Below are 19,603 nucleotides of genomic sequence, written 5' to 3'. Positions count from 1 at the left end.
CAGGGAATAGATGTGTATGTGGCTTTTGCTTTTACTGTCGTTACACTTACTGAAAGTAAGATGTTAAATACAGAGATGGGATTCTTATTATCTGCAATCGGTTGGCTAAATACTTTGAGTATGGACAGACAACATGGTATAAGCACAAGGCACCTTGGAAATAATGGCAGTGACCCCCCTCCAGAAGGCAGGTGAGTCAATTATGGTACATCTAATAGAGATTGTTTTACAGTCGTTGAAAAGAACTCAGTAAGCCTATGTGCAGCGACACGGAAAGATTCCCAAGATAAAGGGGAGTGTAAACAATGTGCTTGCTTCTGTGCTGCAAGATAAAACTGTACTTAAGGCCTGCAGGGTTAACAGTGAGGAGAAAACGGGAGCCGGAGGAGCACAGGGTCAGTGATATTCATTTTAAAACCATGTGTATGTCGGTGTGATTTTAGAAAAACCGATAAACATAGGAAGCACTGTTAGTGCCAACCATCAGATTTTGTTAAAACGAGAATATATTCTTATATCTTTAACAGACAAGCTGACTAAACATATGTGAATTCTAGACACGAGAGAAAAGAAGTGATCAAGAAGAAGGGGCAAAGGGGCAATTCCTGGAGCACACAGCGTGGCAGCGCTAGTGTTTCCCCTCCACACTCTGCTCACTTCGGAGGCAAGAGGGCAAGGCTCACCCTGGGGCGAGCATACTTACTGACAGATTTCAGGGTTTTCGCTCGTAAGACGCAGCCTCGGAAGTTTAAACGCAGCACATTTAGACGCCACTTTTGTAAAGTGGTCACCACACATCTATCTGCAATGTTTTTTACTGTGGAAAAATCAATCTAAACGGGATAAACAAATTGAAAGCATTAAGAAATGAGCAAGCTATTCCATATAAAAATTTTAAACATTTTAAAGTATCGAAATACTAGAAGCTCTTTGTGGATTCATTTCCAAATGGGAAAAGAAACTAATATTGTTAGAATGCCCTAATACACAAATAAAACTATTTTTGTGTACTGGCTGGTTTTGTGTGTCAACTTGACACAAGCTGGGGTTATCACAGAGAAAGGAGCCTCCCTTGAGGAAATGCCTCCATGAGACCCAGCTGTAAGGCATTTTTTCAACTAGTGATCAAGGGGGGAGGACCCAGCCCAGTGTGGGTGGTGCCATCCCTGGGCTGGTGGTCCTGGGTTCTGTAAGAGAGCAAGCTGAGCAAGCCAGGGGAAGCAAGCCAGTAAGTAACATCCCTCCATGGCCTCTGCATCAGCTCCTGCTTCCTGCCCTGCCTGAGTTCCAGTCCTGACTTCCTCTGGTGATGAACAGCAATGTGGAAGTGTAGGCTAAATAAACCCTTTCCTCTCCAACCTGCTTCTTGGTCATGATGCTTGTGCAGGAATAGAAACCCTGACTAAGACAGCTTGCAAGCATGCTTCCAGAACAATTAGACTTGGCTGGAACATTAGGACAAAAATTGTAAACACTTTTTTTAGCAAGTTGGGGATCAAACACCCATGCAAGCTAGGCAAGCACCCCATCACTGAGTTACATACTCAGTGTACACACAGCTCCCACAGCCTTTGTGAACGAAGACATGCAAAGTAGAAAAACAATGAGATCTCATGTATCAAAGAGCTGTGCGAGCTCAGAAAGTTGGTAAGGGCAAGTCTTTAATCCGCATACTTTTGTGATTATCAGGCAAGATGTACAGCCATGTGCACGTGTACCATAACAAGAAGCAGGATTTTAGTAGCAAGAGGAGGAGACAACCTAATGCCTTCCGGTAAGACTGATTGAATAAATGGAGAGACATACAACAGAACACTGGGCAGGAGTTGAACTCGGGGCAAAAGAACACCCGGACCAACATAACACCGCTCTGCTGTGCTCTAACTCAGTCCAGGAAACGCGCTCCTTATCTAGGTACTTCAGGACATTGCCTGATGCCGTCCTTTTGGTGAGAGTGGCTTCTCAGAACTCAGGATTCCACTTTGAAAGATGCTGGAGAGCAGAGGTCCTGTGCCGCCGATTAGGAGAGAGGCAAGTGGCAGGTGATGGGTTTCCTTATTAATTAATTAATTAAGTATAATAATTATGTTAACTTAATAATTACTATTTCATTGATTTAGCAACTAGTGTAGTAATTAAGAGCACGCTTTACGGATGGGCAGATTCCAGCTTGAGTTCTAACCCAGGCACTTACTGATGTGGGCTACTCCTCGCTAACTCGAAGGTGAAAGAGGAGAAAAACAGCTCCGCCTATCTCGGGAGAACATGCCTAGCACGGCACGAGTGTGGGCTGAGCCTAAGGGGCAGCTGTGTCACCTGATCAGAGACCATGGCCAGACCTCACAAAACGTAAAGTGAAAAACAAACAACAGCAAAACCTTTCCAAGCCGTGTAAGGCGCAGAAATAAGCTTGCTTGAATCCGTCAGTGTACCGGCACGCATACAGGGCACGCATGCTCACGGCCTGGCATTCTCTGACGTGAACTTCTAGGCTGATGTTCTTATACTCTCCTGATATTTCTGTACTCTTTTTATAAGCTGGAAATGACTGTGCTTCTCATTCCAAAGAGACTCTGAGCAGTCTCATGGCCGACAGCAAAAATGAAGTATTGCTGTCCCTTGGAGACTTCTTAGGTCTGCGGATGCTGATACAATTGCAACTGGGATCACTTACGCCGTTAGCCAAGGTTCAGGACCGTTGTTTCCGTTATTTTCCCTGTTTTCTAAAGTTAGTTCATAACTGACTTCATCACTTTCCCTCACTGATAAGGACTGGGGGCACTGGTGACACCATGGACTGGAACTGACCCGTGTCCAGGCGGCCAGGCACTGGGTACGAAATCTGTTGAGCCTTTTCATAGAGACTAAGAGGGGAGGACAAGGTGCCAGCAACTCTAGGTGAGCGTCAGCTCCTTGCACATCCATCCATCCCATCAGGACGCCATCCTGCTCCTGACTGTCCTGCTGTTCTGTTCTCACTCTGGGCCACACTGAGAGGAGCTAACAAATTAGACAGGCCTGTCTTGGCTTTGAGTTTAAGAAAGCGATTCTAAAACCAGAGCCTGCAGCTGATGGTCTGGAAGGATTGTGAAGACTGACTGTTGATTGCTACTCCTGAGTTCAGGAAACAGAGCAGGGGTGGGGGAGAGCCTCAGAGTTTGTATCTCAGACAGGCTCCTCTGTGATGCTGATGCTGTTATCTCAGGACCATGCTCGAGCTCTCGGTGAATAAGAAATAAGATGGTTTAAAGTTACAAGTCTCTTCATTTCCCTGTGAGTGCTCAAGTGTAGTCCAATGGTAAGGAGGCAGTGAGGAACCGAAACGAGAAACAGGAGGTTTATACCTTAGCTTCAAACTAAAGCTTAAAACTGACAGCTAAAAATACTTTCAGTATCTGTTTATTTTCTTGTTTATCTATCAGCCCTGGCTACTCGAAGCCCATATACACAGCAGGTCCCATCTGTTCTACCTGCCACCAGCCACGTTCAGTAAGAAAACTCCCTCCCTGTTTTAGAACTAACCTTACGGTTATGAGCCATGAGGTGGTGATTGCAAATCGCACGGCTCTAAATGCCCTCCCACCCCCCTCAGGGCTGGAAAGATGGCTCAGTGGTTAGGAGCACTGGCTGCTCCACCAGGTCCAGTTCCCAGCAGCCATGTGATGGCTCACAGCCTTCTGAAACTCTAATTCCAAAGAATATATGCCTCTTCTGGCATGTCAGGTGGTTCACAGATGGACAAAACACCCATACACATAAAATAATTATAAAAACTAATAATAAATAAATTTCTTTCTTTCTTTTTTTAGGGGGAGGGATTAAGACAGTGTCTCACTGTGTAGCTCTGGCTGTCCGGGAACTCACTAAATAGACCAGGCTGACCTTGAACTCGCCTTGAATTTGCCTGCCTCGGCCTCTTGAGTGCTGGGATTATTGCTCAAATGCTTCCCTTTTAAAAGTTCTCTTTCTCATCGTTAAGAGCTCAACACCGAGTCTGTCCTCATCAGCGGAACGAGCGCACAAACAATAGAACGAGGGTGAGGTGTATCTGACAAATGGGGCTTCGCTTCCTTCTAAAAGGAATACCCAACTCACACATTCCAGCATTTAAAATGTAAATACACCTCTAAGATAATGTCCCTCCGTATTTTCACCTCTTCCTCCAGGTCTGTGCTGACCAAAGCCAAGCAGCCAAAAAACCAAAACCACAAACAAAACCAGTTTCTGCTGGTGGCCTCCTTCCCTGCGCCCCCACCCCTTCTCTGTGGCCCATTTGCCTTGGAGAAGAACCGCGCGGCCCTGCACATCTACTTACAGAATTCCACAAGGAGCCTCTCTGAATCATCGACATCCAGGAGCGGTTGACTTGACTGCACGAGACCAAGTCTTTAAAGGTGAGGTACACGAAAATCTAAACGCAGAGAAAGGAAACATTATGTTGACTGATGTCTGGATTTTGGTGTAGCTCTTCCACTGTGTGTGTTAGTAAAGGCTATATCTTTAGTATATTAGAAAAGCAGACATTTAATGGCCAATGTCACATGTCAAGGGAGGGATTTTGTCTGAAGTCCAAGCTGCTGTCTTTGACCACGTGGCGTAATGCTATCCTTTTCTAAGGTTGTGCTATGGGTTGCAGATCTGGTTGGTTGGTTGGTTGAAGTTTGTTTGATTTGACACAGGATACCATGCTGCTCTGGCTGACCAGGACCTTGCCGTGTAAACCAGGCTGGCCTTGAACTCACAGAGATCTTCCTGCCTCTGCCTCCCCAAACCAGGATTAATGGCATGCCGTGCTCTGTGTCTTTATAGTGAGTCGAGTCCAGAACAAAGTCCTGAGCTCAGACTGTTTCTTGGTTCTCAAGAGCCATTTGAGGGACGATGAGTCTCCTCGGACTCTTATAAACATGAATCTGAGAATTTTTTTAAAGCTGCGCCATAAATTATATTCTTGCAATGAATTGAACCAAGTACTATAACGAACTCTATAATGTAGTCTCTGTTCATAGTTCTTTATAGGATTTTATTACTATTGACCTGTGAACTCCGTATAAGGAGTTTTATATAAACCTCTTAAAAATATGATTGTGTGATAGTTCAAATTGATAGCTACAGAAAGATAGCAGAAAGATGAGCGTACTTGTTTTCTGAATGCAGGTAAGATTCTGCAAGAAAGCTGGTGATTTTTTTTCTTTAAATAGTAGCTGATACACAGAACTCACTTAATAACTGCTAAGATGAACTGAATTTCCCTAAAGTTATGATATTATTGGAAAAGCTCAATAAACCCATCTGGTTTCCATCTCTGGAAAAGTGGTAGATTGGAAAAAAAAAAAAAAAAACATGATACTCTTGATACAAAGCATCAGTAAATACTAGAGCAAATTTTAAACATAACTTGAATTGTTTTCGAAGTAAAGGAAGTTTATAAATCCAGACTGACAAGGCACCCCTGCTACAATTGTCTGGAAGGCTAACGGATGGTTTCAAAACAAAGGGGCTCTGTAAATCTAGGCAGGTGCAGAAGAGAGCAGCAAAGCTTAGACAACCTAGGCACGTTCACACGCTATACACCACAGTGCCATTGGAATAAAAATAAAAATCCCCCCCACCAAAGAATTGGTAACAAACGCCAGTTAGCCTGCCCTTTCTAATCATTATGGAGTCCACCTGAAATTTATGATCCCTGCAGCTGGGTTTGATATGTTAGCATGCAACAGGGTTCCAATTTGAAAATAACCCTGGGACATCTGTCAGAAATAAATCTTTTTCTCTGAAGAGACACAGACTGCAGCCAAACATTACAGAACTGCCACAGATTAAGCCCAAATAAAACAAAAGGCTAAGCAACGTGAGGGAGAAAATCCACCAAGGGTAAACAGAAATGAAAACATCACTGTCAGACTGTGATTACACAACAGCCTTAAGATACTCAATACAGGGAAGATGGCGTTCTTGAGAAAGATATTGTCAAAAAGACTAAATCTGTCTAAAATTGTATAGGAGCGAGCGAGAGAGAGAGCGCAAGCGAGCTAAGACCCCTTGTTGCTCTTCCAGAAGACCTCAGTTCGGCTCCAAGCACCCACACCAAGCAGCTCACAATTCAATTCCAGCTCAAGGAAGACCCCCACACCCTCTTTAAGCACACACACACACACACACACACACACACACACACGCACACACACACACGCACACACACACACCTTTAAAAATAAAATTCATGTGAAGGCTGGAGAGATGGCTCAGTGGTCAAGATCACTGACTGCTCTTCCAGAGGTCCTGAGTTCAATTCCCAGCAACCACAAGGTGGCTCACAACCATCTGTAATGGGATCTGATGCCCTCTTCTGGTGTGTCTGAAGACAACAGCTACAGTGTGCTCATATACATTAAGTAAAAACATTTTTTTAAAAATTCATGTGAATTACAAATACAATTATTGGAATTAAAAATTCAATAGGTGAGTTAAAGCCTTAGAAAATAAACTGTAATATGTTTCTGAGAAAATTAGAAAAGCAAAGCACAAACAGATTAGAAAATAAAAGACGAGGAGGCTAAGACGTTTATGGCATGAAAATGTGTAACGCCTATCTTCACAGAATTCCAGGAGGAAATGGAACCTAAGTAAAATCCAAAAATAACCACAGATTAAAATGACAGCCAAAAAGAACCAGCAAAAATACGTGATGTAACCAGAGATAAAATGCTTTCAAAGGATGATGCTTGGATGGTATCCGAGTCCTTTCCCTGCTGGTGTGATCAAGTACTCTGGCGAAAGCAATTTAAAGAAGAAATGGAGTTTACTGGCTCCTGGTTTCAGGATACAACCCATCACGGTAGGGAAGACGTGATTCGGGCGCCCGACACAGCGGCCAATCGACAACACGGTCCGGAAGCCCAGACAGCAAATGCACGTGTTCAGTCAGCTTCCTCCTTTTTACACGGTCCTGGACCCACTCAGCGGGAAGGGCACCTCCCACTTTTAGGTCTTCCCTGGCCCTCCTAACCTAATTAGCACAATCCCTCACAGGTACTTGAGCAGCTAAATAATCCCTTAGCGTGTGCCTTGAGGGGGGCCCAGATCTGACAATGGACACAAATCATCACAGAGTGCAACAAAATAGGGCAGCCATCGATCCCCGGTGCTGTATAACACAACAGTGAATTACAACCCAAGATGACCATGAAGTACACAATCTAAAACCAAGTTTCAGTTTGCCCCCATTTAGAACCTCCACAAAGAAAATATCCGGAGATGGGGCAGGAGGAAAAAAAAAAGAAAATATCCGAAGAATATTGAAAGCCCAAAAGGGGTGGAGGATACAAATAGTTAATGATGAGCAAAGACTCTCAAACGAGTATATAGCTAACCACTGTTTTAACCTTGTAAAACAGTAGTATCACTAAAACTTTAGGTGAGTTAGGAATGCTTTGCTGAGCTAGAGGACCTAGTTTGGGTGGCTAGCAAGTGCCGGAAACATCTATCCTAGGGGAGATCCACTGCCCTCTTCTGACCTCTGCAGCACCTGCACTCTCTCAAAGTTTAAAGAATTAAACACTAGATGATAGTGACCTAGGAGTAGACTAAAGTATTCTAAATTCGGTTTTCGTTCAGGAAGAAAATATACCTATTCGTTCACACTGGTCTTGCTTTAAAAGTGTATATGTTGTGCAGGCTTCGGTTTAAACAACACAAAGAAGCATGACCCTTGAGTGAGGACGACGTGAAAACTCAGGAAGCATTCCATACTTTTCAAAGTTCCCTCTGAATATTTATACTCCTAGGTGAATGTTACTTGCAGGGGGATGTTTCCGGGCACTGTGTATTCAAATGCTAATTTCTATACTCAGAGTCCTGGGCGCTGCAGGGACCTGCTATTCTTATTATGAAGCAGTTCCTCATTGTTTTGTAAAACATTGTTCTCCATCGACTTCTGATTGGTTGATAAATCTGATCAGCCTATAGCTGGCAGGAGAGAAGGCGGGACTTCCGTGCTCTGAGACAGGCAGCTGTCCTTCGAGGAGACCAGGACTGAGAGGAGGAGGAGGGGCCAAAGTGAGACTAAGACCGCAGGTTGCCCCTTTTGGCTCGGAAGTAGGCCAGAGCAGCATAGTCGCGTCAGAATAAATCTGCCCAGCTGTAGTGCTTGAAGCCTTTTAATAAATACAAAGGTCCCCGTGTCATTACTCAGGAACAAGGGCAGGTATCGAAAAGCCCACTTTTACAGCTACTCTTGGCCTTAATCAAAGAATTCTCTCTTTCTAGTGAACATTGGCGAGCAGGGAGATTTCACAGAGATGAGACTGATGGCTGAGGGCCTGCCTATTCCTAGTCTGTGTATTTAGACCATGTTCTCAGAGAATGCTGCAGAAGAGAGACAGGAAGAATGCAAGAGCTGGAAGATAGGGAAGACCGACGAACAGCTAACTCCATCTGGACAGGACATGGACTCACAGCAGCTGCTATGTCCGTGCTGGGTCTGCACAAAAAACATGCCTGTCAACACCAGGCATGGGTGGAACGGTTCAGGGCGCGTTCCGTCACTGCTGAACTATTTGCTACTGATAGACTCAGGGAGAGAGGGAGTCATGGTCTTCAGTTGTGTGTCTACTAGTGGCCTCGCTGGTGGATGGTCCAACCTAGTGCTCACACAGATGTCTCTGGAATCTGGGGAAGGCATTTGGTAGGGGTTTCAAGGGCAGGGTTGGGGATGAAAAGGAGACAGGAGAATGTGAAAGTAGGGGAGAGAGTGTTAGAACGCATTACATATATGTATGAAATTTCAAAGAACGCAATTATGTTTTTTTTTAAGAAGCACTGTTTTCAAAATAAGCGAAATCAGTGAAACGGCAGAAAAATATTGTATATTTTCTAAAGATGAAAGTAGGAAAATGTTAAAACTCAACTTTTTAAAAAGGCAAAAAGTAGGGGCTGGAAGGATGGCTCAGTGGCTAAGAGCACTGACTGCTCTTCCAGAGGTCCTGAGTTCAAATCCCAGCAACCACACGGTGGCTCACAACCGTTGCCCTCTTCTGGTGTCTGAAGACAGCTACGGTGTACAGTGTAATAAAAAGGCAAAAAGTAAAAAGTCTATAAAGTATGATTGCATATAAAATGAAATAAGAACCCAAGTATATCAGTAGTCACATGATGGCTTTTTCTTCTTTTCCTAAACAGAGTTTTATGTAGCCCAGGCTAGCTGCTCTGGATCTTCCTATCTCAGCCTCCCCAATGCTGGGATTATGGGCATGCTGATATCACTACACCTAGGAAAAGTCACAATCAGTCACCAGTTAGAAGACAAAAGTCACAGCTTAATAATGCTTTTGGCTCTGACATTTTCCCTGGGTATTAACGTCAGATCTTTCATTTTTATTCATTTTGCTTACTATTATAATGTAGGTTGATTTTAAAATCTTATGAAGAGAATTACTATAACTAATAAAAGCAATCATTCAGACACTTTACTAGAGATGTCCAGCGACGGGTGAGTGCCCAGCAACACACCTGACTGACCCGTGATGATGACACCTCACTATCTGGTAGGTGTGGGTATGGAAATCAATCTCTCTGTATCTCTGAGCTCTTCTGGGAAAGGCCCTGGCTGGCATGATGTGGGAAGCTCACGGTAAGAGGTGAGACAGAGCAGATCTGTACCTGGGTAACTGTCCGGAAGGACAATTAACTGGATATGCTGGCACATAGCAGCCATCACGTTAAATTGCAAAGTCAGGGGGATTGTGAGTTTCAGGGCCTCAGTTGTTTGAGACACCTTTTCTTTTTCAATAAGTAAATGAATAAATAAATAAATAAATAAGCCTCTTTTCTCCCACAAAAGTCACATGGCTGCCCTGAAGGAAGGCCCTGGGTAACTTATATCTCTGGGTCAGGAAAATCAGAGACCCTAGGGCTCACCCAGCCCGCGGAAAGGAATATTGCCAGAAACCCTGATTCTCTTTTTTTTTTAACAAAGATCCTGACATCTCAAGGGAGGTGTCCTGATAATCCTGACTAAACGCCCCATCTCAAGACCCTTAATCGTATCTGAAAAAAAATTACCGTGCTATGTCAGGTGGCACATTCCAAGGTTCTCAAGACCAGGACAGAGACATACTTGGGAGGGTCTGCCTGTGGTCCCCTGGAATAGTAAACACTAATTCAAGAAAGCAGGGAAGAAGAGGCCATCAGGAGACGTTAATCCCACGTTACGCTTCCTGACTATGCCAGGGGTGGGCACGCTGCTGTTCATTAGATTCTTCACCTGTCTGAAGGAGCTCATGGTCTCACTTTTGAATAAAATATATAGGAATAATTTCAACTAGTAAGGTGAAAGGGTAGTCCTCGCGCCCAACATGAGGAAGTGCTGTTGACCATCACTGGAGATGATGGAATAATCAGACAGTCCGTGTCTGAATTGGAAGACACGGTAACTAAGAGGAACTAAACCGGGTTTTTACAACTGCCCATGATGTAAATACCACATACACACAATTGAGACCTTACAAGACAAACCCACCAAATATCCAAAGACAGTAAAAATGCTAAGGTGTCAATTCTACCTAAAGTCTACAAACTCAATAAATCTGTCAAATTTCTAAAGGCTGCTTTTATAAAAATGGAAGCCAGTCTTCAAAATTTGCATGAAATTGCAAGAAATCTCAAAACAACTTTTAAAACCAACAACTGGAGGGGTTACATTTCCTGACTTCATACATACTACGACACTGCAAAAATTAGAACACTAAGTCACAGAACAGACACACAGCCCGTGGGCTGGAAGAGTCCAGAAACAGACACACCCACCAATGGCTAATTTACACTCAACAAGGAGACCAAACCATTGTACTGTGAAAGAACAGTTTCTCACTAAGCTGGGCACCCGTAAAACTTTCATACATCTAAATATGGAAAAGAAAGTAAAACCTTCACATTTTGTTTATATATTGCCACTGTGTCACTGGGAGGGTCGTGTGTGTGTGTGTGTGTGTGTGTGTGTGTGTGTGTGTGTGTAGCCCTGCCCATGTAGGCACATGTAGAGACAAGAGATTGATATTAGGATGTCTTCCTCAACTGCTTCTCCACATTTACTTACTTACTTACGACAGTCTTTCAACAAACTTAGAAGTCTCCATTTTGTCTAGACTACCTGGCCAATTCATCCCCAGGGTCTGCCCACCATTGTCCATCAGCACTGGGGTTGCAGATGCACACTGCACACTTAGCTTGCTAGGTCGGTGCTGAGGGTCTAAACTCCAGTCCTCACGATTGTGCGCCATGCCCTTCATCCACTGGGATTCCTCTCAAGCCTTATTACTATCTGGTTTTTATTAGTAAACTTGAAAAGTTTATTTTACCTACATCTTAGGATTAAATCAGTCCCAACTATAAGTTCTAACAGGATATTAATTATAGCAACAATAACAGCAGAACGTATCATATCTCAATGGATCCTATGCATCATTCGAATGTTAAATTCTTGCATGAATGGATTTGGATTTTCACCTAAATGCTGTACTTTGCATGGTAGCTTACCTAGTAAAGAAGGAGACTGTATAATGCTTCTCTCTCTCTCTCTCTCTCTCTCTCTCTCTCTCTCTCTCTCTCTCTCTCTCTGTGTGTGTGTGTGTGTGTGTGTGTGTGTGTGTGTGTGTGTGACTTGTCCCAGTGTGTAGGGCATTACTCACTCATTACCTATTAGGTGACTATTTTACAATGTCATACCTCATTAATTCCATACAGAGTTGCCCAGAGATATCTGAAAAGAAGGAAGGGTCCACATTGAAATATGGAATAAGCTATTTCAGACTTTATCTCTACTTTCTCCTAAGGAGTGGGGCATCATTACATAATATACAAAGAATTTTCAAATGTTCATATGCTGTAACCCTTGGAAATACTAGAAATCAATTCCATATGCAACACTGGCCGCTGCCAAGATAGCTCCCGGGATTGTGGGGGTGAGGAACTAGACTTGCCAACTTAGTTCCATAGATAATCAGCACTTGGGTTATTTCGTGTCAGCCAGGAAAGTGACAAGATGTGGCACAGGGAAAAAGAGAGGTTTTAAGAAAACTGTATACCACTTCAAGTCTATGAGATAGGAGGCTGTTGTGGTAAAAATAAAAAATAAAAAGGTAGAACCCTTTTACCCCCACGCTAGTGCTAGTACCCGTAGGGCCACATGGCATTGCAGGATAGGGCCATATGGAACTAATCATAATTTGTCTCTGGTTAGTATGTCTCTCAGTGTCTCTCTGTTAGCTGCGAACTCTCTGGTTCTAGCTACCCAGTAAAATCAGGGCTCCAGAAATCCAGCAGCAGCTGGCCTAGCGTGGTTCCCTGCCACAGTCTCTGCCCACACTCCCAGCAACCACGCCCGGTACTTAAAGTATAAACTCCCAACTACCTGTAAAATCAAGACTCAATAGACTGTAATGCAACAATCAGATTTATATGTTAAATTCTCAATACACAATACATCCACACAATAAACTTGCAACCAATTGATAAGGATATAAAACTACCCACCTAGATAAGATAAATTTGCCTACAGAAATCCATCCCAGCTACCTTGGCAAATCAAGACCACGCAGATCTGGGTCATCATCCTTCCCCATCTCCATCTTGATTCTCATTCTCTCTCTCTCTCTCTCTCTCTCTCTCTCTCTCTCTCTTCTTCTTCTTCTTCTTCTTCTTCTTCTTCTTCTTCTTCTTCTTCTTCTTCTTCTTCTTCTTCCTCTTCTTCTTCTCCTCCTCCTCCTCCTCCCCCTCCTCCTCCTTCTTCTTTTTCTTCTTCTTCTTCTCTCCCTCCTTACAAAAGCTTGCCCCCGTCTTTTTTTTTAACTGCCCAATCATGGCCTTGACCTCATTTGTCTGCCTTCACCTGCATAATGACATCGACCTATAGGATGTCAACAACCACTCTGTGGGCACCTAGGGACTTCAGGTCTCAGGAGATGGTAGAATGAATCTAGAGATTCATTAATAATGGAGTGAGAACGGGGACTGGAAGGGACCATCTCAGGAGAAATGGTGGGACATAAGGAGAAAACAAAAGAGGAGAGAAGAAACTCCTGAGTAAGAGGAGAAGAGAAAAAGAAGAGTTAAAGAAGAGGCTGTAGGTACAAGGAAGCCAGCACCTTGGAAACTGAGGGAATCAGGGTGCCATTGATCCAAGTTAAGGTTACAGAGGCAGCTACAAGAGTCAACCAAGGACATGAGCCTCTTCTCACCTGCAGCCCTCTCCTCCCTCCTTACGTGGGAGAAAGTTTTGCTTGTGAAATGAATCCAGATGCAACTGGCACCAAAGATGGGGAAAGGGTACAGTATAAATCTTCAAAATTAGTCATAATTCATGCATCTTGGAACCATGGGTCTGAGGGCACCAACAGACAACAACTGCAATGCTTCCTCAGCAAGTGGGTAGTGCTGAGCATTTACCACAGAGGCTTTCCACTGCTGCATACGACCAAAGAAGAGAACCTTTAGCAGGAATTTGACTTCCAAATCCGACTGCAGAACATCACTGAGGGGAGTCAGAGCAGGAACTGAAGCAGAGACCATGGAGGAGAACTGCTTGTGCCCTCCATAAAGATTCCTTGCTCCCAGACGAATGTAGCTTGTGTCCAGATGACAACCTAAGCAGCAAAATGTACAAATGTGCACCAGCCAAGTCATTTTGCAAGAACCAGACACTCAGTCAAATTGATAAAGGGGGTCCCACCAATTTAAGGCTCATAAAGTATGAAGAAGAGATGGGAAAAAGTCCTGTGCACATCTCATTTTCCTTTAGTGAAGTATACATTCTCTCTGACACTTGGACGCAGTCACCGAGTAGGCAGGTCTAGGAGTGACTTCTGCCACCAAGAGACCCAAGGGTGAAGACATGGAAAGGACCCTTTATGTCGATGATAGGAAACAGGATGTAACAAAAGATTAAAATGTCAGTTCGAGCCCACAACATGTCAGGTGCCACAGCCTGAACCACAATCTCTGGATATTCCAGGATGAGGACAACGATGGTAGGTGAAACCAGTGTCCCTGCCCCTCTCTGGAGCCACGAGGTGGGGCTGGGTGGAGAGGGCACCGGCAATGGGTGCATGTGATGGACCAAGAAGGGTGCGAAGGCCCAGGCAAAGTGAGGAGGTGTCATCATCGCTGTGGAGACTGTAGGCTTAATGTTTGCACCCAGTGAAAGGAGATGGTTTCACCCTAGGTGGAGAGGGCACAGCATGGGATGTGGGAGGCCAAATGGCATGAGTGGGCTGAACTTTGGGGTAAGGGGGGTTGGGTAAGATTAGAGATTAAATAAACAGAGAAGTGATCAAGGAGAGCCCAGGAACCCCAGAAAAAGGATAGAGCAGAAGGAACGATGGTGGGGATTAGCAGGAAGAGGGATGAAATCCCTTGTATAATGAGGGGCTGTCTGGCTTATACTGTATGCCAGAAAGAGATCCTAAGAAGGGCAACATTGCCTAGAAACTGTAGCTGGGAACTGAATGGATGCTGTCTCTGAAGGATAGATCACCTAAGTAAGAGTATTGGGGGGTTGGGGATTTAGCTCAATGGTAGAGCGCTTGCCTAGGAAGCGCAAGGCCCTGGGTTCGGTCCCCAGCTCCGAAAAAAAAAAAAAAAAAGAGTATTGGACAACTGGGAACAGGTTTCTTTCCCTGGGAAGCATTTAAAACTATCAAAAAGACCACTGGAAAGGGTCTTGATACATTACACTGGAATTGGGTATTCCCAGAATTTCAATATACACAACAAGCATTGTTTCTGGTCAAGGAATTGACTTCACAACAAAAAGAAATGCTTCAGTGGCCCTGTTCATACAAGTCATGGTCTTTCCAAATTCTCCATCCCTCTGAAGCAGCTGGTTTGATACAATGGGAGTGGAGACTGGGTGTCACTGTGAAGACAGGTGACAGCACCTAGACAGGGTTCTCTAAAAGGCCAAGCATGGTGTGGGTCGGTACAGAGGCTGCATAGGATATATTTCTGCCATAGCCTGGATTCACCAGGGCAGTGGTCAGGGATGGAAATGATGGCGACACACTCACTATTTCCCCTTTGTAACCAACTGCCAAGTATTTTGCTTCCTGATCTTGTGATCTGATGCCGTGGACTTATTGACTAAGGGTCTCAGTCCCAGAGCAAGGAATGCTCCCGTGCAGAGGCTAAGCTGACTCCCACATGGCCTCATCTCTGCACCCACAGGCAAGGATGGGGTTACTGTGCTGCGGTGGCCATCAAGGAGCAAGTGGCCTGACCCTCCGTGGTGAATGTAAAGAGGAGTGAGTGTATCCAGAATACAAGACACCCTGTGGCCTTACCATGTTCAGCAGCCACAAGGACCCAATCTAAGAACTCCAAATGGCCCAGGCCCTTCAGGAATGACAAAGGTTACCACCCCAGGCTAGGAACCACAACCATCCAAGGGTCTCACTGAAGACAAAGTGAATGCAGACGAGGTAGTGGGGGAAGGCGTTACAAATGCCAGCTTCATGGTCAGTTACTTACTTCTTAATGTGTCTGCTAGTCAGACTTTTCATCACTGAGACAGATGCCTGAGAAAAACCATTTCTAGGAGAAAAGATTCATTGATTCATTAGGGCTCGTGGTTTTAGCCTATAACCAGCTCGCTCCATTGGCGTGGCTGTGGTGAGACATCACGATGACAGGAGTTGGGGTGGAACAGGGTTCTGACTTCACGGTGGCCAGAAAGCAGAGAAGGGAAGCCCAGGACAAGATGTAGGCCTAGTCCTACCTATGAAAGTTTTTATCATCCCCAATACTGACATTGAGTTACAAATTGATTACATTAGCCCTTAGGATGCAATCATGACTAAATCAACATCTGGGGGGCAAGGAGGGAATAACATCACATATAAACCTTAACACTATGAATATACATTAAACCAGCTACATCTGTATCACATATATATGTCTCCAATATCTTCTCTCTCTTTCCTCTTACATAATGTCAGATATACTTTGTCATCATTGGTTAGTATTTTTTATTTTATTTATTAAAGAGAAAAGTAAGCTACATTTTATCTACTATTCTGGAAAGAAGCTACATTTCCACTTAAGTATAGGTTAATTGTATCATTTTAGGAAGACTTATATACATTGCTATTGCCTGTAATTAAGAGATAAGGAGAGATATATGGATTGTCAGTTGTCATGGTGTGACTTTATGATGGCTTATTTTATGTGTCCATCTGAGTGGGTCATGGGGTGAATATTATTTCTGGGTATATCTGTGTGGGTGTTCTAAGTGAGATTAACATTTAAATTGGGCTGGACACACACACACACACACACACCACACACCACACACACACACACATACACACACACACACACACACACCACACACACACTCACCTTACTATAGAATAATAGAACACCAGGGAGCTTCACCCAATTCCCTGAAGAAAATGAAAAACTGAACAGGACACCAAAATGTAGCCTTTGAAGGAATGTTCCCAATGATCCATCTCCATCAACTAGGTCTCAATTCTGAACAGCTCATTAAAATTACTCCATTGGTGACGTTAGAACTATCATGATCCTGAGAACTACACTGAGGCCTAAGACTCCAGCAAACGAGTCTTTGAGAGAATCTTCTTCCAAGCCACAACATTCTTTCTGGGAAGAACCCAGATGAACATAGCATCAAATATACAGAATGAGCAAATGTGAAAGGGGAGCCCGAAGGCTCAGGAAAAGTATCGTGGCATCTTAAACCGGGGAACATAATTTTCAAGAAGAAAATGGGGGAGGGTCTAGACAAAAGGGGGAGGGGTCCTAGAGTACATCAAGTTAATATCTTTCTGGGGATAAAAGAAAATTTTAAAGAAAAAGTCCCTGAATATAATTTGAAAAGTGATAACAGTATTTATTAACTATAATTCATAAGTATTGATTAATATTGATTTTTGTCCTTGATCTTGGATTTCTTAACCCTCAGAACTATGAGAAATAAATTTCTTAGACTTCCAATATCTGAGCCTATAAATCTATAGTGGGCTAAATGGACTGAATTTGTTCTCCAGATGTCTTAATATTCTTAATATGTCTCAGAATAAACTTATATTAGGGAGAAAAAGAACAAATACAGGTTAGAAACTTGGGCATTAATCTGTTCGTTGGTTTTTCTTCTTGATGCCATAAACGTGAGAAGTACATGTGAGTTACACGGGGACACTATTGCTGAGATTAAACACCGTAACCAAAGCAACCTGGGGAGGAAAGGCTTTATTGGGCTTAGACTTCCTCATCAAAGGAAGTCAGGACAGGAAGTCCAGCAGGGCTGGAACCTGGGGACAGGAGCTGATGCAGAGGCTGTGGAGGGGTGTTGCTTACTGGGATGTTTCCCATGGCTGATCATCCTGCTTTCTTATAGACCGCAGGACCACCACCCCAGGGACAACTCCACCCACAATGGGCTGAGCCCTCCCCCTTGATTGCTAATTGAGAAAATGCCTTACAGCTGGATCTCATGGACGACTTCTCATCTAAGTTCCCTCCTTTCCAGCAACTCTATCTTGTGTCAAGTTGACATAAAACCAGCCTGCACAGTTACATTATTTTATTTTATTTCTGAAACAGGGTCTCACCATGTAGCCTTGACTGGCATGGAAACTTACTTACGTTCTTAGAATATTATTTCTGCCTCAGAAATGGAGTGTTAAAAAAAAATTGCCTCTATGGAATACCCTAGTTTGGGCACGCAGAACGGGAGAACGGCTAAGAATAGTGTAGCCGCTATATCACTATTTAACACTTCAAAAGATTAGGCTTAAATAGAAGGCACAATCCATCCATGGGACAGATTGTTTAACTGTTAAGCATCTTATTCTTGGAAGTTTTGGTTCTTTGAGACGTTGTTAAATCCCCCTCTTAAGTGCCTGGAAGTCAAGGTGCTATTATATTTTTTGCCATTAGATGTTGTGTACGGAGAAATTGTTAGTTTAAACATCAAGCAAAAACTTTTGACCTCCTATTACTCAGAGTCCATTTTAATTTTGAATAAAAAGGATTTCAGTAACCCACCAAGGTTTACCTTTTTTTAAGCAAACTTTTATTTCAAGTAAATGAGTGTTTGTAGAACTTGGACACAAATCTCTCCTAGAAGAACTTGTTATGTGGACCTGTTGGGATGGTATATGCTAGCAGGATACCCTGAAGAGACACTGGCGGGGGAGGGGGGATGTCACAAGTTCTAGACCATCCTGGGTTACACCTCTGGGGCCAGTGAGATGGCTCAGAGGTAAAGGCTCTTACTCAGAGGTAAAGGCCTGACCACGTGAGCTCCATCACCAGGATCCAGATAGGAGGAGAGAACCAACTCCTGCAAGTTGTCCGCTAGCTTCATACACTAGGGCTCAAGTGCCTCTCCCTACAAGAAATACATGGAATTTAAATCGTTAAGGAAGAAAACAAAAGGAGGAATTGCCCAAGCTTCCTCTACGAGGGCTCCTGGATACCACCCCAGCCAGGAAAGCAGCTCCCTGATCTAGATTTCCTAGTGTCCGGTGCCTTGCCTGAGATCAATGTTAATTGTCTGGGCCTGGGAAGCCAGGCTTGGTGTTTGTCAGAGCTGCTATGGTGGCTACGGTGCTGTCTGATCTGCTGTCTTAACTGCTTTCTAGTTCTCTGATCTTAAAATGTTGATAAAGTTGATGTTTATGAAATTGTTTCCAAATAACCTAACGATACAACTTAATGTATTCAATTAAACGATCCCTGAACACTAGTGGTTAGACAGTCATGGGTAGAAGCGCCATGCAGGGACTGACGTGACTTTTAAACACACCTCTGAGCTGCCTCACAGCACAAGAGATGTTTAAATACATTTGGGGAGTTTTTAGAAACTCCCCAAACATGGAATTTGTTGTAATGACATGGGTAGCCCTGGGCATGGGTGAGGCTGATAGCTTGGGTGGCTCTGAGGACTCTTACAGATGTCAGAGCTAGCCAGTTAGGTTCCCAAGAGCTGTCAGACTGTGCACAGCATGGGCCCCTAGGGCTGGGGTAGACAGCAGGATTGCTACACTGTAGCCTCTGAGTCAGTCTCACCACAGCCACTCCAGCTATTCCTGTATAGATCTTAAAACAAGAATATTTTTGCCTTTCTTTTTTTGAGACAATGTGTCATGCAGCCCACAATAGCCTTGAACTTGCTAAGTCAGTGGCTCTCAATCTTCCTAAAGCGGTGATCTACAGTTCCTTCTGTTGTGGTGACCTCCCCCGCAAGCATGAAATTATTTTCATTGCTACTTTGTAACTGGAATTTTGCTACCATTATATGAGTCATAATGTGCTGGGGACAACATACCATGACATAGATGCCTGGGGTCATGAGAAGCAGGAGACACATCCTTCCAGGGGACCGGCCATCAGAAATAATGAACTGTTCGCAGCAGGCCTGGATGGTGACGTCTCAGAAGCCCGAGGGTAGCTTGTTTGTAAAAGAGTTGTTCCCATTCCTCCTAGCCTTAGCACTGAACAATGGCTGTATAGATTTCATTTGTGTGTGACTGCTTTTCGCTTGGCCTTGTTGTGCATAATTATTCTATTATATCTGACTTTCCCG

The 19,603-nt window shown here is 43.9% G+C and overlaps 1 protein-coding gene across 6 annotated transcripts in view; it reads right to left on the bottom strand.

Annotated features, from left to right (window-relative positions):
• Positions 1-19,603, bottom strand: part of Fbxl13 (F-box and leucine-rich repeat protein 13) — a 198,460-nt gene that overhangs the window by 117,465 nt on the left and 61,392 nt on the right. For all 6 annotated transcript variants that reach the window (XM_039106881.2, XM_039106883.2, XM_039106882.2 and 3 more), the window contains exons 8-9: positions 4,316-4,411; positions 704-833 (exon numbers count right to left, since the gene is read on the bottom strand). In XM_039106881.2, coding sequence (XP_038962809.1) covers positions 704-833; positions 4,316-4,411 — 226 coding nt within the window. The remainder of the gene's footprint in view (positions 1-703; positions 834-4,315; positions 4,412-19,603) is intronic.

Source organism: Rattus norvegicus, chromosome 4, assembly GCF_036323735.1.
Source record: "Rattus norvegicus strain BN/NHsdMcwi chromosome 4, GRCr8, whole genome shotgun sequence".
In the NCBI taxonomy this organism is placed as follows: domain Eukaryota; kingdom Metazoa; phylum Chordata; class Mammalia; order Rodentia; family Muridae; genus Rattus; species Rattus norvegicus.
This window is presented reverse-complemented; position numbering and strand designations above follow the sequence as displayed.